Source organism: Nomascus leucogenys, chromosome X (genome assembly GCF_006542625.1).
Source record: "Nomascus leucogenys isolate Asia chromosome X, Asia_NLE_v1, whole genome shotgun sequence".
NCBI classification, from domain to species: domain Eukaryota; kingdom Metazoa; phylum Chordata; class Mammalia; order Primates; family Hylobatidae; genus Nomascus; species Nomascus leucogenys.
The window spans coordinates 40,241,582-40,268,068 of NC_044406.1; the positions used below are offsets into that span (position 1 = coordinate 40,241,582).

The 26,487-nt window shown below is 42.7% G+C and overlaps 1 protein-coding gene across 1 annotated transcript; it reads right to left on the minus strand.

Annotated features, from left to right (window-relative positions):
- Nucleotides 1–24,041: 24,041 nt before the first annotated feature.
- Nucleotides 24,042–26,131, minus strand: EZHIP (EZH inhibitory protein). Its single transcript, XM_030807516.1, has 2 exons — nucleotides 25,203–26,131; nucleotides 24,042–25,037 (listed from the first exon to the last, which is right to left on the minus strand). The coding sequence occupies exons 1-2, from the start codon at nucleotides 26,026–26,028 to the stop codon at nucleotides 24,352–24,354; spliced, it is 1,512 nt and encodes a 503-aa protein (XP_030663376.1). The 5' UTR covers nucleotides 26,029–26,131; the 3' UTR covers nucleotides 24,042–24,351.
- Between the last annotated feature and the right edge of the window lie 356 nt (nucleotides 26,132–26,487).

Genomic DNA, 26,487 nt, shown 5'->3' on the forward strand with positions numbered 1-26,487 from the left:
AGTAAAATCAAAATGCACATGCTTTCTAGAGGAGAAAGTTCCTGCTGGAGATAGCTTTGCTTGAATGAGCTTAACTACAATGAGAATGCTGGGGCTTATTATGTTGATTGTACGGTCACCCTGGTTACTGCATCCCAAGGACATGATCACTTCCTTGACTGCCTATCCTGCCTCAGAACTATGTAAATCTAGAGACCCTACTTCAGTCTTTTTTTTTTATTATTATACTTTAAGTTTTAGGGTACATGTGCACAATGTGCAGGTTTGTTACATATGTATCCATGTGCCATGTTGGTGTGCTGCACCCATTAACTCGTCATTTAGCATTAGGTATATCTCCTAATGCTGTCCCTCCCCCCTCCCCCAACCCCACAACAGTCCCCGGAGTGTGATGTTCCCCTGCCTGTGTCCATGTGTTCTCATTGTTCAATTTCCACCTATGAGTGAGAACATGCGGTGTTTGGTTTTTTGTCCTTGTGATGGTTTACTGAGAATGATGTTTTCCAGTTTCATCCATGTCCCTACAAAGGACATGAACTCATCATTTTTTATGGCTGCATAGTATTCCATGGCGTATATGTGCCACATTTTCTTAATCCAGTCTATCATTGTTGGACATTTGGGTTGGTTCCAAGTCTTTGCTATGGTGAATAGTGCCGCAATAAACATGCGTGTGCATGTGTCTTTATAGCAGCATGATTTATGGTCCTTTGGGTATATACCCAGTAATGGGATGGCTGGGTCAAATGGTATTTCTAGTTCTAGATCCCTGAGGAATCGCCACACTGACTTCCACAATGGTTGAACTAGTTTACAGTCCCACCAACAGTGTAAAAGTGTTCCTATTTCTTCACATCCTCTCCAGCACCTGTTGTTTCCTGACTTTTTAATGATGGCCATTCTAACTGGTGTGAGATGGTATCTCATTGTGGTTTTGATTTGCATTTCTCTGATGGCCAGTGATGATGAGCATTTTTTCATGTGTTTTCTGGCTGCATAAATGTCTTCTTTTGAGAAGTGTCTGTTCATGTCCTTCGCCCACGTTTGATGGGGTTGTTTGTTTTCTTCTTGTAAATTTGTTTGAGTTCATTGTAGATTCTGGATACTAGCCCTTTGTCAGATGAGTAGGTTGCGAAAATTTTCTCCCATTTTGTAGGTTGCCTCCCATTTTGGTCACTCTGATGGTAGTTTCTTGTGCTGTGCAGAAGCCCTTGAGTTTAATTAGATCCCATTTGTCAATTTTGGCTTTTGTGGCCATTGCTTTTGGTGTTTTAGACATGAAGTCCTTGCCCATGCCTATGTCCTGAATGGTATTACCTAGGCTTTCTTCTAGGGTTTTTATGGTTTTAGGTCTAACATGTAAGTCTCTAATCCATCTTGAATTAATTTTTGTATAAGGTGTAAGGAAGGGATCCAGTTTCAGCTTTCTACATATGGCTAGCCAGTTTTCCCAGCACCATTTATTAAATAGGGAATCCTTTCCCCATTTCTTGTTTTTGTCAGGTTTGTCAAAGATCAGATAGTTGTAGATATGCGGCATTATTTCTGAGGGCTCTGTTCTGATCCATTGATCTATGTCTCTGTTGTGGTACCAGTACCATGCTGTTTTGGTTACTGTAGCCTTGTAGTATAGTTTGAAGTCAGGTAGCATGATGCCTCCAGCTTTGTTCTTTTGGCTTAGGATTGACTTGGCGATGCGGGCTCTTTTTTGGTTCCATATGAACTTTAAAGTAGTTTTTTCCAATTCTGTGAAGAAAGTCACTGGTAGCTTGATGGGGATGGCATTCAATCTATAAATTACCTTGGGCAGTATGGCCATTTTCATGATATTTATTCTTCCAACCCATGAGCATGGAATGTTCTTCCATTTGTTTGTATCCTCTTTTATTTCATTGAGCAGTGGTTTGTAGTTCTCCTTGAAGAGGTCCTTCACATCCCTTGTAAGTTGGATTCCTAGGTATTTTATTCTCTTTGAAGCAACTGTGAATGGGAGTTCACTCAGGATTTGGCTCTGTGTTTGTCTGTGATTGGTGTACAAGAATGCTTGTGATTTTTGTACATTGATTTTGTATCCTGAGACTTTGCTGAAGTTGCTTATCAGCTTAAGGAGATTTTGGGCTGAGACAGTGGGGTTTTCTAGATATACAATCACATCATCTGCAAACGGGGACAATTTGACTTCCTCTTTTCCTAATTGAATACCCTTTATTTCCTTTTCCTGCCTGATTGCCCTGGCCAGAACTTCCAGCACTATGTTGAATAGGAGTGGTGAGAGAGGGCATCCCTGTCTTGTGCCAGTTTTCAAAGGGAATGCTTCCAGTTTTTGCCCATTCAGTATGATATTGGCTGTGGGTTTGTCATAGATAGCTCTTATTATTTTGAGATACGTCCCATCAATACCTAATTTATTGAGAGTTTTTAGCATGAAGGGTTGTTGAATTCTGTCAAAGGCCTTTTCTGCATCTATTGAGATAATAATGTGGTTTTTGTCTTTGGTTCTGTTTATATGCTGGATTACATTTATTGATTTGCATATGTTGAACCAGCCTTGCATCCCAGGGATGAAGCCCACTTGATCATGGTGGATAAGCTTTTTGATGTGCTGCTGGATTCGGTTTGCCAGTATTTTATTGAGGATTTTTGTACCCATGTTCATCAAGGATATTGGTCTGAAATTCTGTTTTTTGGTTGTGTCTCTGCCAGGCTTTGGTATCAGGATGGAGCTGGCCTCATAAAATGTGTTAGGGAGGATTCCCTCTTTTTCTATCGATTGGAATAGGTTCAGAAGGAATGGTACCAGTTCCTCCTTGTACCTCTGGTAGAATTCAGCTATGAATCCATCAGGTCCTGGACTTTTTTTGGTTGGTAAGCTATTGATTATTGCCACAATTTCAGAGCCTGTTATTGGTCTATTCAGAGATTCAACTTCTTCCTGGTTTAGTCTTGGGAGGGTGTATTTGTCGTGGAATTTATCCACTTCTTCTAGATTTTCTAGTTTATTTGCATAGAGGTGTTTGTAGTATTCTCTGACGGTAGATTGTATTTCTGTGGGATCGGTGGTGATATCCCCTTTATCATTTTTTATTGCATCTATTTGATTCTTCTCTCTTTTCTTTATTAGTCTTGCTAGTGGTCTATCAGTTTTGTTGATCTTTTCAAAAAACCAGCTCCTGGATTCATTAATTTTTTGAAGGGATTTTTGTGTCTCTATTTCCTTCAGTTCTGCTCTGATTTTAGTTATTTCTTGCCTTCTGCTAGCTTTTGAATGTGTTTGCTCTTGCTTTACTAGTTCTTTTAATTGTGATGTTAGGGTGTCAATTTTGGATCTTTCCTGCTTTCTCTTGTGGGCATTTAGTGCTATAAATTTCCCTCTACACACTGCTTTGAATGTGTCCCAGAGATTCTGGTATGTTGTGTCTTTGTTCTCGTTGGTTTCAAAGAACATCTTTATTTCTGCCTTTATTTCATTATGTACCCAGTAGTCATTCAGGAGCAGGTTGTTCAGTTTCCATGTAGTTGAGCAGTTTTGGGTGAGTTTCTTGGTCCTGAGTTCTAGTTTGATTGCACTGCAGACTGACAGACAGTTTGTTATAATTTCTGTTCTTTTATATTTGCTGAGGAGAGCTTTACTTCCAACTATGTGGTCAATTTTGGAATAGGTGTGGTGTGGTGCTGAAAAAAATGTATATTCTGTTGATTTGGGGTGGAGAGTTCTGTAGATGTCTATTAGGTCTGCTTGGTGCAGAGCTGAGTTCAATTCCTGGGTATCCTTGTTAACGTTCTGTCTCGTTGATCTGTCTAATGTTGACAGTGGGGTGTTAAAATCTCCCATTATTATTGTGTGGGAGTTTAAGTCTCTTTGTAGGTCACTCAGGACTTGCTTTATGAATCTGGGTGCTCCTGTGTTGGGTGCATATATATTTAGGATAGTTAGTTCTTCTTGTTGAATTGATCCCTTTACCATTATGTAATGGCCTTCTTTGTCTCTTTTGATCTTTGTTGGTTTAAAGTCTATTTTATCAGAGACTAGGATTGCAACCCCTGCCTTTTTTTGTTTTCCATTTGCTTGGTAGATCTTCCTCCATCCCTTTATTTTGAGTCTATGTGTGTCTCTGCACGTGACATGGGTTTCCTGAATACAGCACACTGATGGGTCTTGACTCCTTATCGAATTTGCCAGTCTGTGTCTTTTAATTGGAGCATTTAGCCCATTTACATTTAAAGTTAATATTGTTATGTGTGAATTTGATCCTGTCATTATGATGTTAGTTGGTTATTTTGCTCGTTAGTTGATGCAGTTTCTTCCTAGCCTCGATGGCCTTTACAATTTGGCATGTTTTTGCAGTGGCTGGTACCAGTTGTTCCATTCCATGTTTAGTGCTTCCTTCAGGAGCTCTTTTAGGGCAGGCCTGGTGGTGACAAAATCTCTCAGCATTTGCTTGTCTGTAAAGTATTTTATTTCTCCTTCACTTATGAAGCTTAGTTGGGCTGGATATGAGATTATGGGTTGAAAATTCTTTTCTTTAAGAATGTTGAATATTGGCCCCCACTCTCTTCTGGCTTGTAGAGTTTCTGCCGAGAGATCAGCTGTTAGTCTGATGGGCTTCCCTTTGTGGGTAACCCGACCTTTCTCTCTGGCCACCCTTAACATTTTTTCCTTCATTTCTACTTTGGTGAATCTGACAATTATGTGTCTTGGAGTTGCTCTTCTTTAGGAGTATCTTTGTGGCATTCTCTGTATTTCCTGAATCTGAATGTTGGCCTGCCTTGCTAGATTGGGGAAGTTCTCCTGGATAATATCTTGCAGAGTGTTTTCCAACTTGGTTCCATTCTCCCCGTCACTTTCAGGTACACCAATCAGAGGTAGGTTTGGTCTTTTCAAATAGTCCCATATTTCTTGGAGGCTTTGTTCGTTTCTTTTTATTCTTTTTTCTCTAAACTTCTCTTCTCACTTCATTTCATTCATTTCATCTTCCGTCACTGATACTCTTTCTTCCAGTTGATCACATTGGCTACCGAGGCTTCTGCAATCTTCAGGTAGTTCTCGAAACTTGGCTTTCAGCTCCGTCAGCTCCTTTAAGCCCTTCTCTGCATTGGTTATCTTAGTTAAACATTCATCTATTTTTTTTTTTCAAAGTTTTTAACTTCTTTGCCATTGGTTTGAATTTCCTCCCATAGCTCGGAGTAGCTTGATTGTCCGAAGCCTTCTTCTCTCAGCTCGTCAAAGTCATTCTCCATCCAGCTTTGTTCCGTGCTGGTGAGGAACTGCGTTTCTTTGGAGGCGGAGAAGTGCTCTGCTTTTTAGAATTTCCAGTTTTTCTGCTCTGTTTTTTCCCCATCTTTGTGGTTTTATCTACTTTTGGTCTTTGATGATGGTGATGTACAGATGGGTTTTTGGTGTGGGTGTCCTTTCTGTTTGTTAGTTTTCCTTCTACCAGACAGGACCCTCAGCTGCAGGTCTGTTGGAGTTTGCTAGAGGTCCACTCCAGACCCTGTTTGGCTGGGTGTCAGCAGCGGTGGTTGCAGAACAGCGGATTTTCGTGCACCGCAAATTCAGCTGTCTGATAGTTCCTCTGGAAGTTTTGTCTCAGAGGAGTACCTGGCCGAGTGAGGTGTCAGTCTGTCCCTACTGGGGGGTGCCTCCCAGTTAGGCTGCTCGGGGGGGCAGGGACCCACTTTAGGAGGCAGTCTGCCCGTTCTCAGATCTCCAGCTGCGTGCTGAGAGAACCACTACTCTCTTCAAAGCTGTCAGACAGGGACATTTAAGACTGCAGAGGTTCCTGCTGACTTTTTGTTTGTCTGCGCCCTGCCCCCAGAAGTGGAGCCTGCAGAGGCAGGCAGGCCTCCTTGAGCTGTGGTGGGCTCCACCCAGTTTGAACTTCCTGGCTGCTTTGTTTACCTAAGCAAGCCTGGGCAATGGCGGGCGCCCCTCCCCCAGCCTGGCTGCCACCTTGCACTTTGATCTCAGACTGCTGTGCTAGCAATCAGCGAGAGTCTGTGGGTGTAGGACTCTCCGAGCCAGGTGTGGGACACAATCTGCTGGTGTGCCGTTTTCCAAGCCCATTGGAAAAGCGCAGTATTAGGGTGGGAGTGACCCGATTTTCCAGGTGCCGTCTGTTACCCCTTTCTTTGACTAGGAAAGGGAACTCCCTGACCCCTTGTGCTTTCTGAGCGAGGCAATGCCTCGCCCTGCTTCGGCTCGTGCAGGGTGCGCTGCACGGACTGTCCTGCACCCACTGTTTGGCACTCCCTAGTGAGATGAACCCGGTACCTCAGATGGAAATGCAGAAATCGCCCGTCTTCTGCGTCGCTCAGGCTGGGAGCTGTAGACTGGAGCTGTTCCTATTCGGCCATCTTGGCTCCACCGGCCGAGACCCTACTTCAGTCTTAACTAACTCAGAGCATGGTTGGAAAAATAAGGTGCATGTTGAGTTTGGGGATTTCTCTTTAGAAACTAACTTGGCATGTGTGTTACATCAACCTTGCGTAGTAGCAAGATTCACCAGGGTCTTGCCCTTGAATTAAGGCTGGAAAGATGGATTTGTCCACCCCAAAACTGGATGAGTATCTCAGGTGGCAGACTTGTTCTAACTATTGTAAGTGAATAACATGTAAATTATGTGCCACATGATTAATAATCAGTGACAGCCAGACCCCCTAAGCAGGATCCTCCAGGCAGACATCATTTTTTCCCTCTGATAAACAAACTCCATTCAGTATATGTCAGTTATTAAGATATTGTCCCTCAATTCAAACCCACCCTTCTATATGCAACTTTGTAATGTTACTCAAGGGTATGGGTCTTAGCCCATTTACCTTGCTGTTTAATTAATTAATTGGGGCAATTAATTAATTACTTTCATTGGGGTAAATACATATGACATAAAATTTACCATTTTAACCATTTTAAAATATACAATTCAGTGGTATTTAGTACACTAACATTGCACAAACATCACCACAATCTAGTTCCAGAACACTTTGATCCCCCAAAAGGTAACTGTACATATTAAGGAGTCACTCTCTATTTCTCCTAGTCTTTGTCAACCATTAATCTGCCTTATTTCCCTATGAATTTGCCTATTATTTATATTTCATGTAAATAGAATCATACATTATTGTGGCCTTTTGTGTCTGGCTTCTTTCACTTAGCATAATGGTTTTGAGGTTCATTCATATTGTAGTACGTATCAGTATTTCATTCCTTTTATAGATAATATTATTCATTGTATGAATATACCACAGGTGGTCATTTGGATTGTTTTCACATTTTCTCTTGTGAATAGGCATGCTATGAACATCTGTGTAAAAGTTTTTGCTTGAACACCAGTTTTAAATGCTTTTGGTTATATACCTGGGGTTAAAATTTCTGGGTCATATGCCCCCAAAACTGTTTTCCTGGACCTCTCTTTAGAGCTCAGAGACACCAATACCAGTTAGCAGAGCATCCTCCTCTGAGGTGTGAAATTCTGCTCAATATGACCTCTCTTCTGAGCTCAGGCACACTAGAAATAGTCTTCCATCCAGTGCCCTCTTCTTAGAGGTCTGACTTTCAGCTCTGCAGTGCCCCTCTTCCAAGCTCAAATATATCAACACTGTCTGAGAAGCACCCCTCCTCAGAGAACCTGGTCTCAGATTCATGTGGATCCTTCTCCAAAGAAACACCAGTTCCATGAAGTTTCCTCCTTTAAGATTCCAAGCTTTAATAATTCCGACTGCTTTGTTTCCTCTGCCCTGAGGGTTATACCTGCTTCATGCAGTTGCTCCCTTCATGGTACCTTACAGTTCTTTTTTCCTGTCAGTTACCTAGTTAAGGATTTTATATCTGGTTAACTTTCAAACTCATGCTGTATTACAAAATAATAGGTGTAGTTTCTGTCTCCTGACCGGATGCTGATGAGGACAAGATAGCAGACTATAATCAATTTGCTTGGTGAGCAGAGTGTTGCAGTATAGGGATGTCTCTATATAACAAAGCAGGAATGGCTCTATAGGGAACGAACATTGTAAAGAGACAGGATCCTAAATTTGCTCCCTCAGGATGGGGGTGGGTATGAGCTGGAGAAAGAAGGGAGGAGAGAGATTGAAGTGTGATGAGCTTTTCTGTTTGTTAGGCTCAGTAAGTTATTTCATGTATAGTACACACAGGAGAAAAAGATTACTTTGAGTGTATTTATTTACAGCTTTTAAACACATTGTTATTACCTAAGCATGTTAAAGAATTCAGTAACATCTAAGCACATTTATTGGGTCATAGACTACCCACTGATTTTTACCCATATGATAAAAAAACCCAGCAAATTATGCCTTGCTTATTTTTCAAAACACACTGTCATAATGAAATGCGTAAAACAACCTAAATGTTGATCAGAAGAGGGCTAGTTAAATAAACATAGTACATCAGTGTAATAGAATATTATGAAGACATTAAAAATGATGAAGCACGTATATTATTTAACATGAAATAGATCTACCTTCTTTTGTAAATGAAAAGAACAATTTAAAAAACAGCAGGTATAACCTAATCCTGTTTCTATAAAGAAATCTGTGTGTATGCATTGACAGAAGTCTGGAAATATATATAATAAAATGTTGACTGTGGCATTTTAAATATTTTTTATTATTTTCTGTGTTGTATGCTTTCTCTTTCTCACTCGTTTTCTCTTTCGCTTTTATATTTTATGCTATGGTCTGGATGTTTGTGTCCCCCCAAAGTTTGTATGTTGAAAACCTAATCACCAATGTGATAGTATTAGGATGTGAAGCCTTTGGGGTGATGAGGTCATGAGGGCAGAGCCCTCATTTTGAGATTAGTGACCTTTTAAATGAGGCCTCAGGGAACTGCTTAGCCCCTTCCACCATGTGAGGGGGACACAGTGAGAAAGTGCCATCCGTGAACCATAAATTGGACTCTCAGCAGACACTGAAGTTGCTAGCACCTTGATCTCACACTTCTAGCCTCCAGAACTGTGAAAGTAAATTTATATTGCTTATATACTACTCATTTATAGTGTTTTGTTATAGCAACCCAGACTGAGTCACCTTATAACTATGTAAGTTATTTTTCAGTCAGAATATGAATTTCATTAAAAAGAGAACTATCAGAGTTCTACTCCTCGCATGGCAGTGTGAGGATTTTCATGGACCTGCTCCCCAGTGAAAATGGTAAAAAAATATTAAAAATAAACAGCCATTTAAAGTCTCTAGAAGTGGTCTTGGGGGGCATGTAAGTAATGAAGAAGCATTTATTCAAGGAAATCTACTAGAGTTTGATAAAAATGGTGAGTCTATGGTGTTTAAGCTGAAACCTGCTCCTTGTTTCCCCTTTCAAAGATCAGTAACATAGGAACTATACTCCAGACTGCTGCAGCCAAGAGCACAGGGCTTCCTCTCTCCAAAACTCCCAGTTAGAGGACAATCTTTCTGGGAAGGGTAGATGTCAGTATTTCTTATCCTTCCCCCAGCTACCTGTTACTAAGTTCCAGGTGAGTGTAGCTGAGAGGTGGGGTTTCCCTTCTTCGATCTGAATACCACTTGAGGGGTGAAATCTCCATCTCGGACACGGTGCCACTGAGAATACTGAGGTCCAAATCACCCTTGGCAGTGATCCAATCACCCCTGTAAGGCAGTGGTTCCACACTAGGAGAGGCAAGTCAAGATAATTTGAGGTTAGTTTACATACATACCCACTGAGCATTCAGCTGGTAAAGTGAAATATCACTCAGAGAGAAGCATGCCATTGTCTATACCCCACCTCCTGTGTCATGACTCAGAGGTTTGGTCTGGGGAGATAAAAGAGCCAGTGAAAAAGATGCGGGAACAGCCCATGAGGGTTAAGAAAAAAAATCTCCATCATAGTCCACAGGAACTTCTTCAAAAGAGCCTGAATTTTAGTGGATTAGTCTGTACAGCAATTTAAGTCCTGAAGCACTACTAAAGACCATACAACAACCAATCATTACTTTGTAGGGCTTAACAGCTGGATAGTAAAGTAAAAGAATAGTCAAAGAGAGCTCTAACAAAACCAATGTCACCCCAGTGTAACTGTGGGTATACCCAAGGCTGTGCCTATTTGAGAAGCAGCATCAGAGATTTAACACTACAGGGAGGGGAAATAAACAAATTTAGCCAGTCACTAAACAAATTAACGAACATACAGCAATAATAAGACTGGGGGGTGGGGTGGGATGGGCAGTATCCAGAATTGCTACAATGTATTATCTAAAATTCTATTTCACAACAAAAAAATTTTTTTTTTTTTATTATACTTTAGGTTTTAGGGTACATGTGCACAATGTGCAGGTTTGTTACATATCCATGTGCCATGTTGATTTCCTGCACCCATTAACTCGTCATTTAGCATTAGGTATATCTCCTAATGCTGTTCCTCCCCCCTCCCCCCACCCCACAACAGTCCCCGGAATGTGATATTCCCCTTCCTGTGTCCATGAGTTCTCATTGTTCAATTCCCACCTATGAGTGAGAACATGCGGTGTTTGGTTTTTTGTCCTTGCGATAGTTTACTGAGAATGATGTTTTCCAGTTTCATCCATGTCCCTACAAAGGACATGAACTCATCATTTTTTATGGCTGCATAGTATTCCATGGTGTATATGTGCCACACTTTCTTAATCCAGTCTATCGTTGTTGGAAATTTGGGTTGGTTCCAAGTCTTTGCTATTGTGAATAGTGCCGCAACAAACATACGTGGGCATGTGTCTTTATAGCAGCATGATTTATAGTCCTTTGGGTATATACCCAGCAATGGGATGGCTGGGTCAAATGGTATAAGAAGACGGGTGATTTCCGCATTTCCGTTTGAGGTACTGGGTTCATCTCACTAGGGAGTGCCAAACAGTGGGTGCAGGACAGTTGGTGCAGCGCACTGTGCGCGAGCCAAAGCAGGGTGAGGCATTGCCTCACTCGGGAAGTGCAAGGGGTAAGGGAGTTCCCTTTCCCAGTCAAAGAAAGGGGTAACAGACAGCACCTGGAAAATTGGGTCAGTCCCACCCTAATACTGCGCTTTTCCAACAGGCTTGGAAAACGGCACACCAGGAGATTGTGTCCCGCACCTGGCTCGGAGGGTCCTATGCCCACGGAATCTCGCTGACTGCTAGCACAGCAGTCTGAGATCAAACTGCAAGGCAGCAGTGAGGCTGGGGGAGGGGCACCCGCCATTGCCCAGGCTTTCTTAGGTAAACAAAGCAGCCAGGAAGCTCGAACTGGGTAGAGCCCACTACAGCTCAAGCAGCAGTCTGAGATCAAACTGCAAGGTGGCAGCGAGGCTGGGGGAGGGGCACCCACCATTGCCCAGGCTTGCTTAGGTAAACAAAGCAGCCAGGAAGCTCAAACTGGGTGGAGCCCACCACAGCTCAAGGAGGCCTGCCTGCCTCCGTAGGCTCCACCTCTGGGGGCAGGGCACACACAAACAAAAATTCAGCAGGAACCTCTGCAGACTTAAATGTCCCTGTCTGACAGCTTTGAAGAGAGCAGTGGTTCTCCCAGCACGCAGCTGGAGATCTGAGAACAGACAGACTGCCTCCTAAAGTGGGTCCCTGACCCCTGAGCAGCCTAACTGGGAGGCACCCCCCCCAGCAGGGACAGACTGACACCTCACTCGGCCAGGTACTCCTGTGAGACAAAACTTCCAGAGGAACTATCAGACAGCTGAATTTGTGGTCTCACGAAAATCCGCTGTTCTGCAGCCACCGCTGCTGACACTCAGCCAAACAGGGTCTGGAGTGGACCTCTAGCAAACTCCAACAGACCTGCAGCTGAGGGTCCTGTCTGGTAGAAGGAAAACTAACAAACAGAAAGGACATCCACACCAAAAACCCATGTGTACATCACCATCATCAAAGACCAAAAAGTAGATAAAACCACAAAGATGGGGAAAAAACAGAGCAGAAAAACTGGAAACTCTAAAAAGCAGAGCACCTCTCCTCCTCCAAAGGAATGCAGTTCCTCACCAGCAACGGAACAAAGCTGGATGGAGAATGACTTTGACGAGTTGAGAGAAGAAGGCTTCAGACTATCAAACCACTCCGAGCTACAGGAGGAAATTCAAAACAATAGCAAAGAAGTTAAAAACTTTGAAAAAAAATTAGACGAATGGATAACTAGAATAACCAATGGCGAGAAGGGCTTAAAGGAGCTTATGGAGCTGAAAGCCAAGTTTCGAGAACTACGCGAAGATTGCAGAAGCCTCAGGAGCCGATGCGATCAACTGGAAGAAAGGGTATCAGTGATGGAAGATGAAATGAATGAAATGAAGCGAGAAGGGAAGTTTAGAGAAAAAAGAATAAAAAGGAATGAACAAAGCCTCCAAGAAATTTGGGACTGTGTGAAAAGACCAAATCTACGTCTGATTGGTGTACCTGAAAATGACGGGGAGAATGGAACCAAGTTGGAAAACACTCTGCAAGATATTATCCAGGAGAACTTCCCCAATCTAGCAAGGCAGGCCAACATTCAGATTCAGGAAATACAGAGAACGCCACAAAGATACTCCTCGAGAAGAGCAACTCCAAGACACATAATTGTCAGATTCACCAAAGTAGAAATGAAGGAAAAAATGTTAAGGGTGGCCAGAGAGAAAGGTCGGGTTACCCACAAAGGGAAGCCCATCAGACTAACAGCTGATCTCTCGGCAGAAACTCTACAAGCCAGAAGAGAGTGGGGGCCAATATTCAACATTCTTAAAGAAAAGAATTTTCAACCCAGAATTTCATATCCAGCCCAACTAAGCTTCATAAGTGAAGGAGAAATAAAATACTTTACAGACAAGCAAATGCTGAGTGATTTTGTCACCACCAGGCCTGCCCTAAAAGAGCTCCTGAAGAAAGCACTAAACATGGAAAGGAACAACCGGTACCAGCCACTGCAAAAACATGCCAAATTGTAAAGACCATCGAGGCTAGGAAGAAACTGCATCAACTAACGAGCAAAATAACCAACTAACATCATAATGACAGGATCAAATTCACACATAACAATATTAACTTTAAATGTAAATGGGCATCAGTGCATTTCTAAACATCAAAGCTCAATCCTTTGAAAGACCAATAAAAATTTTCCTTTCAATTGTAGCCAACCTGATCACATAGAAAATTCCTTTTATAAGCTTTCTTTTCATAAACCTATTATAACGTGCTTAGACAATTTATGACATGTTTAGATTTTCTGCTTTCTCCTATACTTCCTCTTTCTTAAATAACCAGTCACTTTACTCTAGGACAAAAATTTACCACAAAAGAGTATTTCTTATACAAAATTATTCTCTTTTCTCTTCAATCTATCTTACCAAAAATACATCCTACTCTCCTCATATACTTGCATACAGACTGTATTTCTCATCTGTTTAATCACACACATTAATTAAAATGTTAACTCTTAGTAACCCTAATCTTCAGTGAAAACCTGGGACTTAAGCAATTTTTAACTGCCAATCATGTACCAACAATCCATGAATACACATTTTACAATTTCCAGAAACATAGGCTAACAGAATATCTTTTTAATATGGAACAGGACATATTTACCAACAGACTCAAATGACTTTTGTTTCTTTCAAATAAGAAGCCAAAAGCATATGAGCCTGAACTCATATTCAGTAACCAATGTCTCAGAATTACATCTTATCTGGAAATGATCTAATTCAATGAACGTCCTCCCAAGTAAACATATTATGAAACATAACCACTTTCAAAAGTTCATTTACAAACTTTTATCCCATTTACATCCATTCAATTCATTCACTCTTAACAATTACATCTAGAAGACTTCATGAGACACTAGAAAAATCTAGCCACTAGCACAAACAAAATTTTCTGTCAATAATTTTACATTACCATTACTGTATGCCAGATAAGTATGAAAGAGCCCTAAATTTAAATATATACGTATTTTTCTAATGACTCAGAAGACATACCCATTGCCACCAAACCAACAATATTAGACCAGTCCCATCCACCAAAAGATTGCTGTCACATGAACTTGAAAAGCATTTGCATCTATTTGCTTAATTTATGAGTATTCATTTATTTATAAGCCAATTTGGTTCTGTAGACAATATACAGATATATACATATATACACACACACAAAGAAAATACAGACAGACAAAAAAGATCTTGTAGCTTTAATCGTAAGCCTGTAGCTATGAGTCAGGTAACACTCATAGTTTAAAGAACAGTTAGATTCAAACTATTTCTCTGTAAATGGAATAAACTGACATTTGTCTGTCCCACATGGCTGATGCCTTTACCGAATTTTAGAGAACAGGGCAAGAAATTTACATTTCAAAGCACAGAAAATTTAGGCTTTTTCAAGTAGTTTGGGTGTTTTAGAGGAAGACTGAAATGGATACCAAGGTAACATAAAATCATGGGAATTTATCACAGAATTTTACAAGAAAACATACAGATGAGTCTAGAGAAAATGTAATTCCTTCAAAATCAAAGAGTAGAAGAGGAAGGAGGGAGTGAAAGATAAAGCAGAGGTGGGAAAAAAGGTGCAGAAGACAGGCTGAGTGGCAGGCAAGGGGAGGCTAGTGGAAGAAGGTTCTTCCAGAGGGGGCTTCTTTTTTCCAGCTTTAGTTTCAATCTGACAAGCACTTCTCGCTATTTCATTAAGGCACTCACTCAATTGGGAATTATTTTTCCCTGAGAGAGGCAATGGTAGCCCCTTGATTCCATTTACAACTTTCAAAGTACCAGTTGAAAAAAAGGTTTCCCATTGTCTCTGGAATGTTCCATTTTTTCTTTCTTCTAATTGTGCCTGCACATAGTCAGGTTTTGGAATTTCAAAGAAGCCCCATTTGGCCAATAAAGTTAAAGATTGTCCTGCATAATTTTTGTCCAGAGACCTAGCCAATTACAATTCCCTGGACCGTAATGTTTGCTCGTAAATCAAGCTGGAGTGCCAGAAGGCAGCTGATCAGGGAAAAACTTAAAATATGGGTTACCCATTGCACTGACATGACGAATGCCTCCCTGTCATCGCCCGTAGCATGAGCATCCCCAGAAAACCTTATAGACCCGCTGAGTTGGGCTGGGAGGGAACCCCTATTGAGGCGGGAAATTAAAGAAAAAGAAAATTAAAAAGAAAGAGAAATAAGTTGTCCTGTATTAGGCGACTTGTCCCAGAGGCAGCAACAGGCACAGCCCAGACCCAGGAAAACTCTTGATAGTATTATCTAATGTGCTCTGGAGACTCTCCCAGCACTCCCTCAATGTAAGGAGAAGAAAAACAAATTTTCCTTTGTTTTATGAAATGAGTTCATAGATTCTTGTTCTCTGTAACTAGTGACTTCAAGTACTCTGTTTTATCTAAGAGGTGCAATGAAGATCATGAGAAGCCTGAGTAGGCCTGAACTACAGCTGCTTGGGCACCATAGTGAAGGTTATGGGATAAGCCCATGCCCAGGCAAACCTAGATAACGAACATCTGGGTTGCTTGGCAACGGTCATGTGCAATCCTGTCTTTGTTCTGCCTCTGTATCCCTGCTTTCACGCCACTGTAAGCTTGCTTCCAGCTAGCCCACTTCCTTTTGTAAACTGTGTATAAAAGTCAGGTACTGTCTTTGTTCTCGGCCCAGTCTTTTGGACGTGAGTCAGTTGGGCCTGATGCACTCAATAAAGATTCTCCTGTTTCAACCCGAGGTCTCTCTCGTCCTCCTGAGTCCCACAACACTCTAAACCTGGGGTGACTGGGAGGACCACCTCTGGGATCCAGATGGAGGGAACTGACTGAGACTTGGAAGGCCTCCCACTAAGCCTGGGGCCAACAGGGAATGCCCCCTCTAAAGTCCAGATAGGGGAAACTGGCTGGGAAGGCCACCCTCCCAAGCCTCCCATCCCCCATCCCAGCCAGGAGACAAAAGGAAGTTCTCCTCTGGGGTCTGGATGGAGGGAACCTACAGGAAAGGAATAAAGTCTCTGAGACCTTAAACAAAGGGTAGGAGGTCCAAATTTGAGAGAAATTACCCCAGCCTATCCCTGAAGCCCTGGCACCAGTAAGAAGACAACTGACGTTAGAAGGCTCTTGCAGGCGCTTATACCTTGTCTCAGATGGCACTGGGAGTAGTTGGGGATGGCTTTAAATCCTGTTTCTGACACTAAGAATCTAAACAAAAGTTCTGTGAAAAGGAATTTGGAAGAAAGACTTAACAGTTTGCAAACAGACACAGCCTTCTGTGTAAAAGGAAAGTGTATTCCAGAGAACAAAGAGACGGTTTGGCTTTCACAGAGAAAGTTCCTACTCAGGTTCCCAGTCAGGACCTTTTATACAAATGAAGGATTCAGACTTGCTTGGTTCTGATTGGTGAACACAGCTGAGCTCTCACTGGTTGATACAACTGAGCTCTCATTGGCTAAGGCAGATGGGCTCTGATTGGTTGGTTCAGGTGAGCTCTGAAAGCCCCAAAGGTAAACAAAGGCGTGAGTTTTCCAGGAAACTCAGAGTACCTGTGTGACCTCTAGTCAGCAAATGGCCGCTTGGCTGTATTTTAAATTTAGGTCCTGTTAGCCACTCAAAATCCATCTTGAAGGACAGGCTGTTTTAGGTTCACGTTTGTTTGCACACTTCACAAATGAAAATATGTTACTGACAAGCACATTAAAAAGACAAACCTTATTTGTTATTAAGGAAATGCAAACTAAAACCACAATGTGCTACCATTACACAGCTAGCATGTGAAAATTTATAAACACAAACGATATTAAGGTTTGGCAAGGATGTAAGGGAACAGGAATCCTCACATAGTGGTGGTGGCAGTGTAAAATGATACCACCACTTTGAAAAATATTTGGAGGTTTCTTACGAAATTAAACATATGCCTATCATGTTTATCTCCTAGGTCATTCATCACCTAGGTATTCACTCATGAAAAGGAAAAGCATATGTCCTTACAAACACATACAAAAATATTCATAGTAGTTTGTAATAGTCAAAAATTAAACAGAACCCAAATGTCCTTCAACAGGTAAATGGTTAAATAAATCTTGGTATATACATATAATGCCACTTATTGATTAAAACGGTATAATGTATTGACATATGCAACAACATGGATGTATCTCAAAATAAGTATGCTGAGTGAAAGAAGCCAGAGCATAAAAGTATACATACTGTATGATTCCATTTATATAAAACTTTAGAAAATGCAAATTAATCTGTAGTGACAGACTGCTGATAATTGATTGCCTATGGACAGGGTAAGGGTATAGGAAAAGAGGAAGGGATTACAGTTAAGCAGGAGAAAGCTTTTGGAGTTTGATGAATATATTGATTATCTTGATTGTGGTGATGGTTCATGGTTTTCATATATATACATATATCAAAACTTATCAAATTTGTGTACTTTAAATATATGTGGCTTATTATATCTCAAATTATACTTAATAAATCTCGAGAGTTTTTAGTAGAAACGGATAAGCTGGCTCTAAAATTCTTATAGAATTATAAAAGAGCTGAAATTGCCGGAACAACCTTGAAAAAGAAGAAACTGGTTTTTTGACTTATTATAAAGTAACAGTTATCAAGATAGTGTGGTACTGACTATTTGAAATTCAATGTAATAGAATAGAGTCCAGAAATGTCAGCACATATATGGTCAATTGATTTTCAACAAAAGTACAAAGACAATTCAGTGGGAAAAGGTTAATCTTTTCAATAAATGGTCCTGGAACCAGTGGTTATCCACATCCAAAAATAAAATATGAATGTTGATCTATACCTTGAGTAATATCTAAAAATTAACTCAACCTAGATCATAAAACTAAATATGAGGGCTAAATATATAAAAATTTGAGAAAAATGTAGAACAAAAGCTTTGTGACCTTGAGTTAGAAAAATATTTCTTAGATACGACACCAAAAGCCTGATTTATGAAAGAAATTGATAAATTGAACTTCATTAAAATTAAAAATTTCTTCTCTTCAAAAGGCACTATAAAAATAAGAAGATAAGCAATAGAGTGAGAAAAGATATTTGCAAGTCACATATCTAACAGAAGACTTGTATCCAGAATATATAAAGAACTCTCAAAACTCAAAGTAAGAAAACGAACAACCCAATAAATAATTGCCAGAGTATTTACAAATTAGCACGTGAAAAGATATTCAACATCATTAGCCATTGGGAAAATTCATATAAAAAACATGAGAGGCCAGGTGTGGTGGCTCACCCCTGTAATCCCAGCACTTTGGGAAGCCAAGGTGGCAGATCACTTGAGGTCAGGAGTTTGAGACCAGCCTGGCCAACATGGCGAAACCCCGTCTCTACTAAAAAAAAACCAAAAATTAGCTAGGCATGGTGGTGGGCGCCTGTAATCCCAGCTACTCAGGCGGCTGAGGCAGGAGAATTGCTTGAATCCAGGAGGCGGAGGTTGCAGTGAGCTGAGATCACGCCACTGCAGCTTGGTCAACAGAGTGAGACTCCATCTCAAACACACACACACACACACACACACACACACACACAAACCACCACCACCACCACAAGAAAACTACCATGAGATACTGCTACACACCTATTAGAATGTCTAAAAAATTTTTTTAAAATTATACTTTAAGTTCTAGGGTACATGTGCACAACGTGCAGGTTTGTTACATATGTATACATGTGCCATGTTGGTTTGCTGCACCCATAACTCATCATTCACATTAGATATTTCTCCTAATGCTATCCCTCCCCCATCCCCCCATCCCACAACAGGCCCCAGTGTGTGATGTTCCCCGCCCTGTGTCCAAGTGTTCTCATTGTTCAATTCCCACCTATGAGTGAGAACATGCAGTGTTTGGTTTTCTGTCCTTGTGATAGTTTGCTGAGAATGATGGTTTCCAGCTTCATCTATGTCCCTACAAAGGACATGAACTCATCCTTTTTATGGCTGCATAGTATTCCATGGTGTATATGTGCCATATTTTCTTAATCTAGTCTATCATTGATGGTAGAGTGTCTAAAATTTTAATGTCTGCCCCCATCAATTGTTGGCAAGGCTGTGGAGGAATTGGACTCATACACTGCCAGTGGGAATATAAAACTCTACATACAGTTTGAAAAACAATTTGGCCATTTCTTAAAAAGTTAAAGAAATACTTACCATGACCCAGCTATATCACTGTTAGGTATTTACTCAAGAGGAAAGAAAACTTGTCTATACAAGTATCTGTACATGAATGTTCATGGAAGCTTTATTTGTGATAGTCCAAACATGAAAACAAATCAAATACCCATTAATGTGTTTGGATAAATAAAAATTGTGGACTATCCATACAATGGAAGGAAGGAAAGAAGAATGGGAAGCAGGAAGAGAGGGAGGGAAAGATGGAGGGAGAAAGAGAAGAGGGAAAGATGGAGGGAGAAAAAGGAGGCAAAGATAATCAGAAAGAAAGTAAAAAGGAAAGAAAGGGAAAGATAAAAAGAAAGAAAATTTTAAGAAATCCTAAAGGTTTCTTATGAATGCCTGTGGTTTGGGGAACACTATCCTTATTTAAGGTGTGTACTGAAAACTGTACTACTTACTATACAAAAATGCTGTAGAAAGAGGAATTGGAATAATCCTCTCTCAATTCCTTACAGCTGAATATCAGAATGCATCTGGTAACTGATAAAAAAAAGCCACACACATATTGCCTATACAGGTAGTGTCTATAGAATAATGGTGCCTATACAACGATCCTCAAATTGAAAGGCAGATATTTTTTCCTATGTGTCACAACAGATTAATTAATTCAACAACTATTCAGCAACTCCTATCATATTTTAGGCATTACTTTGGATTCTGTTTTTTGTAATGACCAAGATAGCATGTTCCCTGCCCTCAAGAATCTCACATTCTGTTTGGGAAGGCAGTCACACAACCTGAGGAAGCTCAATAAAAGTCTGTATCTGATGAATTTGATAGCATTTGCAATATAGTGTATTGATGTGAAAATGGAACACAGGAGAGGAGAAGTGAAATTGACTGGAAATTAGTGGTCATGGAAAAAACAGAACACCGGGAGAGTGGGCTCTTTGTGTGTGTGTGAACATGCTCCTTGAACTTGACAATTCCACTGACTTCTTAGCTCATGTCCTCGATTTTGCCAGTATAAGACCAAATGATATAGAATCTTTTTACCTATAAAATAAAATAATGTAATTAGCTGGCTTCTAGTAATCTAACAAGGCATTTATTCAACAAATATTTCTTGAGGGCCTATTTAGCATCAATAACACTGTGTTTGGGAAGCCTTCAGTGCCATGTCCAATGCAGGTCCACTGTGAGGCCAAATCTGAGACTGAGGGAGTAACAGAAGGTGCCAGTTACACTATGAAGTAAGATATCAGGAAAACACTGGCTCTTGATGGTTCTGAAAAAAGGATAAAAGGCCGCACCCTCTCTGAGTGAAGAAAATTTAAGTAGGGAAATATCTTGGGTTTACACACTTCTTACATATTATTTCCAACACATATTTTGTAAATTAGTTGTTATTCTTTATTAAGCATGTAGCTTATACTATTACCATTAAGCCAAGAAATACTTCTTTCTGCCTACCAAGGCCTAGGGCCCCTAGGTTCTGGGGACAGAGGGAAAATCCAGGCTCTATCCAAGTCATCAAAGTTCTCATAGTCTAGTGGGAAGATGGTTATACAGAAATATAATTTCCAAAATTGTGTAATGAGGGCTTTGGCAAGGGTAAGAACAAGAGGCTCTGGGAACACAGAGGAAGGACCCTAAACCACAGCCAGAAGGATGGGTAGACAGGATTATCCTAGGCTCCTCTCAGAAGTTGTGAGTATGAAGTAGATACTATTATCCCCAATTTGCAGGTGTGGAAACAGGATGGGAGAGATTATGAACCTTATTTAAGGTCAAACAGCAAGGCAGAGGTGGGACAAATTTCAAGCCTAGGCTTGTCCAACCCCAGTGTCTCATGCAGTTTGCATTACCCTAAGCTCACTCTTATGGCAATGTCATCTGTTTTTATTACCAGCCACCAGCTACACTTCCTGGCATTCTGCTTGCTAGAAATTTTTTTTTAAGTACTAAAAACAGTTTTAGGATCAGCTATATAATTTGTGAAGTACAGTGAAAAATGAAAATGTGGGACAACTGGTTCAAAAATCATTAAGCATTTAAGATGGCAACAACACATCATTAAAGCAAGCAGGGGCCTGTGCAACTGCACAGGTCACGTGCCCATAAAACCAGCCCTGTTCAGTATAGTAGCTGATTGTGGCAACTTCCAGGGAAAGGCAGCTGAAGGATTTTCGGGTGTTTTCATGTTCCCCACAGAGGAACCCTGGGGTGAAAGCTGTGCTCAGCTGTGAGGAGTGCAGGGCTCTGAAATGGGCCTTTCACCCTCACTTCTTTCCCAGTTCACAGCTGTTTCTGGGGATTGGACACCACTTAGACATGGAGACACAAAGGGAAGCTACAGACAGGGCACACAAATTTCCAGGAAAGGCCTGTAATGTTGCTGATACTTTCTAAACCTGCTCCTGCTTCTAGGTAGATAAGCCTTTCCTACACAATCAATTATAATCTCCAGCTATGAATATTTTCACAAGTGAAATGAGTTAATGTGGTTGGGCTAGAATTTTTCACCTTCCATATGAAGTTTAGGTTGATAGAGTAACTTTACACAATACAAAACCAACACCATTTCTCCTAATAAATAGCAGATGAGCATGCCCACACCATTACCTTCACACTTGGCAAAACAGTAGTACTCTGTGCAGGGGCATATCATGCAATTTACTTCACAAAAGAAGTTAATAACCTCGAAAGGGGGCCATGACAGAGTCCACAGTTCAATGTGTCTTTCCTTCATATTATATTTTATGTAACCTCTGTTCCTCAATGTCTTCATCTATAAAATGGGCTCAATATGAACATCTACTTCCTAAGGTTGTTCTGTGAATTAAATGAGTTAGTATGTGTACGAACGTTAAAACAGTACTCAACACATACAAGCATACTATTTTTACCTGTTATATGTGCATGCCAGGTATTATATAACGGCAACTTGCAGTCAATAATGTTAATCCTTGATGTATTTCATTCATTCATTAAAATGAATATTTTAAACAAGATACACATAATACTGGGAGGAAAACTACTGTTCTCAGAAGCATTCATGTAACTACTGCAAGTATAAATTTGTTAAATTCCTCGAGTTTGTACCTCTGGGGCTCAATCCTTTGTTTTTTTTTACATTTTTGCGCAGTGGCCTCTGGTATCTGTAAAAATGTTGCTCAATAGCTTGTGGAAATGCCTTCATATTTTAAAGTACTAAGTACAATAAAGAATGTCCCTCTCCATTTTTGAAACAGCCAGTTTGATTTTGAAAGCATTGTTGTTTAGGAAAGACCAGTAACCTGCTAAGGGGCTGTCAGAAATATCTGGACACATGATCATAATCCTAATCAGAATAAGAACCATCTGTACTGGGCACTCACGATGTGCAAGACACTGTTGGAAGCACTTAATATGCACCAACCATTTTAATCCTTACAATAATCTTGGAGACGTGCACTCTTACTGTGCCCAATTGACAAATGCAGAAGCTGTGGATCCCAGGTTAACTAACTGGCACTGGGTCACACAGTGATTCAACAGGAACACCAGAATTCAAACCCAGGAATTCTGACTCTGGAGCCAAGCTCTATTAGCTATGAGATCTTGAAAATCACAAAATTGCTCTGAGCCTCAATTTCCACATCTGTGAAATGGGAATAAATGTAGGCCCTCCAATACTGGGAGGTTGTGACTTGCTGCATTGGAACTGTCTACTTTTTGTCTTAGTCTTTGGATATCTAGAATTACTCAAGAAAAAGAAATATAACAAAGTGAGAGCTTTTAAAATATGTGTTCTTTCCTTAGGAAGGACCCTGAGAATAGGGCCTTGCAAGCCCTAGAAACAGCCTTGAAGAATGAGGGTACCTGAAACACTTTCTATAAAAGTGTCAGGATGTTGGGACCTGGTGGGCACACAGGTTCCACTTGTCCCCCATGGACTCTTAGCTTTGTGGTGTGAATAAAGCATGAGCAGGGCCTGAACAGGACCCTCCAAATTGTGACCAGGCCCCTTTTTGGTCAGGTCTATGCCTGTACTGTTCACATACCAAAATAACAAAGGAGAGGAGAAATATGAGAAAGGAAGGAAAGGGAGTTTCCTTTGCTGGTTTGCTTTATATTTTTTCACTCTGTTCTTTTAATATGGTCTCTCCTATTATGTTTCTACAGCTTAAATTTTCAAAAACCAGCGGAGTTTAATTTAAAAAATAGTTATATGGTCAATGTGGAACTTGTAGACTATAGACCATATAACCAGTTATTAAAAAAACCAGATATACACCTTGTTCACAGCATGGTGTATGCCCATGTAGTTCTCTCCAAATGTCTACACACACACTCACATATCTGCTCAAACTCAGTTACAATTATTTTTGTTACAGTAACATTATCGATTAACACATATTTTCACTGAATGTCTGACCATTTTCCCATCAATTATTAGCCACAAATCACCCTCCCACACTCTCCCCACCCCCAAAGACCTCAGGAGCCCGTTCCCCACACATAAACATTTTTTTATCCTTTAGAATCTAAGATGTTCCCCTCTCAAGCTTCTGACTCCTGCTGTTCCCCATTTCCTGATTCTGGATCTTCCTCCCAGCTTCCCTACTCCCATCTGGGTTATTGTCTCCCTCCCTCTCACCCCAAACTTCATCACTCCCTGCTCCTTTCCTGACCCTGGATGTCTCCATCACCCCTCCTTTTCTCCAGCCACCTGGGTTAAACCCTGCCCCCTTTTCTTGACCAAGTTGCAAATCACCTCTGCTAAGAGGGTATATAGAACCTAAGTGGGAACTTCCTGCACAGAACTCCATTTCAGCCAGTGGGAATAAATTATTGCTAGGACAGTATTTTATTTCTTCTCTCGTCCAAAGAGTCAGCTAGTATGTTAACAATTTTCTTTAACCCTCCAAATATGATATAGGATTAACGATTTTTCGAACCGCAATAAAAAAACACACCTCTACATTTTGTTTAAACAAAACAATTTATTTTACTAATTAAAACATTTCATAACAGAAAAGCAACTTGGAAAACAGAATTCTCAGCTCAAGGGCAAAGGCAAACTCTTGAGGAAGAAGGTGGCCCAGAATCAAAAGGCCAACAGCAGGTAAGTGCTAGGTGGTGGAGTCATGGGGAGGAGAGGCTTCAAAACTACTCAGGATGTTGGTTAACGGCTGGAACTTTGGGAGACCTCGCAGCTAACTACAGGGCAGGCAACCCATTCACAAAGTGGGTAGATGTTGATTCCTTCTGTGGGCCTTAGAGGATGCTCATAGAGGGTCACAGCTCAGGCGGTGTTGCAGGGTGAGCTGTGCTCTCTATTTCTGCCTGCTCTTCTGGAGGGACAGGGCTCGGAGCATAAAACTCAGGCATCAAAGCATACCTAAGGCTTTCAGGGCTAGGAGTGGAGATAGATCTCAGGCCCAAAAACTCAGGGGAAGGGGAAGAGGGGCTTAGGCCAGGAGACCTACTCGGGGAAGAGGAGTTGGAAGCACAGGAGGAGGAGGAGCTCTCATCCCACTGCTGAGGGATGGGAAGGAAGAACCTCCCAGGGGGTGAGGGTGAGGAGGCACGCATACGGACTGCATGCCAAACAGGCGGGGAAGCACGGCTTGGGACCTCAGGATCAGGAGAGCCTGATCTGCTCTGAAAGGCAAGCCTTTGTGAGCCAGTCCCACAGGAAGGATTCTCATCAGCTGACCCAGACAGGGAGCGGCGGCTGAGAAGGGCTGATCTTCGCTGGGTGGAACGGCTCCGGAGGCCAGTGCCTGGCGTCGTGCTGGTGCTGCGATGAGCGGGGTCTGACCTTGCTGTGCGGCGGCGAAGGGCAGGGCCTGGCGCGGAATCGCGGCCTCGGCGGGCAGGGCCTGGCGCGGAATCGCGGCCTCGGCGGGCAGGGCCTGGCGCGGAATCGCGGCCTCGGCGGGCAGGGCCTGGCGCGGAATCGCGGCCTCGGCGGGCAGGGCCTGGCGCGGAATCGCGGCCTCGGCGGGCAGGGCCTGGCGCGGAATCGCGGCCTCGGCGGGCAGGGCCTGGCGCGGAATCGCGGCCGCGGCGGGCAGGGCCTGGCGCGGAATCGCGGTCTCGGCGGGCAGGGCCTGGCGCGGAATCGCGGCCTCGACGGGCAGGGCCTGGCGCAGATGCACGGCCTCGGCTGGCAGGGCCTGGCGCAGATTCAGGGCTTAGGCGAGCAGGGTCTAGATGAGTAGCGCGGCGTGGAAAAGCAGGGCCTGGCTGGGCGGTGCAGCGTCGGATGACAGGGCCTGGAGCAGATGCACGTCTGCGGAGAGCAGAAGCTGCCAGGGTGATGCGGCTTTGGCTAGCAGGCCTTGCCTCAGACGCGTGGCTTAGGAGTGCAGGGCCTGGCTGGGTTGCCTGACTCGACGTAGAAGCCCCAGAACAGGGATGGCTGCTGTGCCGGAACCCTGGAGAAGATGGCGGCAAAGGCCCAGGAAACAGACGCCGCCCTGGAGGCTTCTGAGCCGGGGCAGCCTGGTTGCGGCAGGGCTGCTTCCTACGACGGCTGTTCCCGGGGCTCTTGGTCTGGGCCAGGTGCTCGTCGTCGTGGCCAGTGTCCTTCTGGAGCCCCACAGCGGCCTGGCTGCCCCCCTCAGGCACCACACACCCAAAGACTTCGTGAGGACTGTGGCAGTCCTGGAGGTCAGAATGCCTCTCCGTCAGCGCAGCAGCTATGATTGGCAGCCCCGAGGCCTCATCGGTGAAGAAAATGGCGGCGGAGGTGGCGGCTGCAGCAGAAGAACCGGCTGTGCTGCTGCTTAGAGCGGCGCCGCCCGAGGGAGATGCTTGGCTGGAGACTGTGGTGACGGAAGCAGCAGGATCTTGATTCCCGGTCCCGCAGGCATCCCCGGAGGCAAGGGCGGTTTCGTTGTTTAGCCCTCCCTGCACCTCGTCCTGCTGGTGCTTCTGCTCCTTCTCCATGTCTGACTGAGTGGCCATAACGCCAGGTTCTCCCTCAGAGAGCAAGGAGCGCAGCTGCTACTTCTGCCCGAGGAGAGCGCGAACTGGTAGAGCAAGAAGGTGGGTGGAGCCCAGCCAGTCCTCGACTCTGATTGGCGAGCTGGACGTCAGATGACTCTTCTCTCTTCCCGGGAGCCATCCAATCCGGAGCCGTGCAACCCAGAGCCAGGTGCCTATCGTCAACCCGGAGTGTGTGCTCCAGCCCTCTGGGGGTCGACCCTGGCCGCTGGGTCAATAGTGTGAATCTCCTCTCCTCACACGGGGCCCCTGAGACACTCATGTGTGTGTGTGTGACACGTGTGTGTGTGTGTGTGTGTGTGTGCTACATGAACGATTTGAGTCACCCCAAATCGTGGCTGAGGCTTAAGTGGTCATTTGAAAGAAATGCCACACTGGCCGGCAGGTTGTATCTCCTGGCCAGGTGTCCCTCCTCGCACC

What these genes read in the sequence shown, in the direction of transcription:
- EZHIP (XM_030807516.1), bottom strand. Translation starts at nt 26,028, where the DNA reads ATGGCCACTCAGTCAGACATGGAGAAGGAGCAGAAGCACCAGCAGGAC. An exon ending in AGGCCGTGCATCTGCGCCAG is followed by an intron (nt 25,038 to 25,202) that starts GCCCTGCCCGTC and finishes ATTCCGCGCCAG; the next exon opens with GCCCTGCCCGCCGAGGCCGC.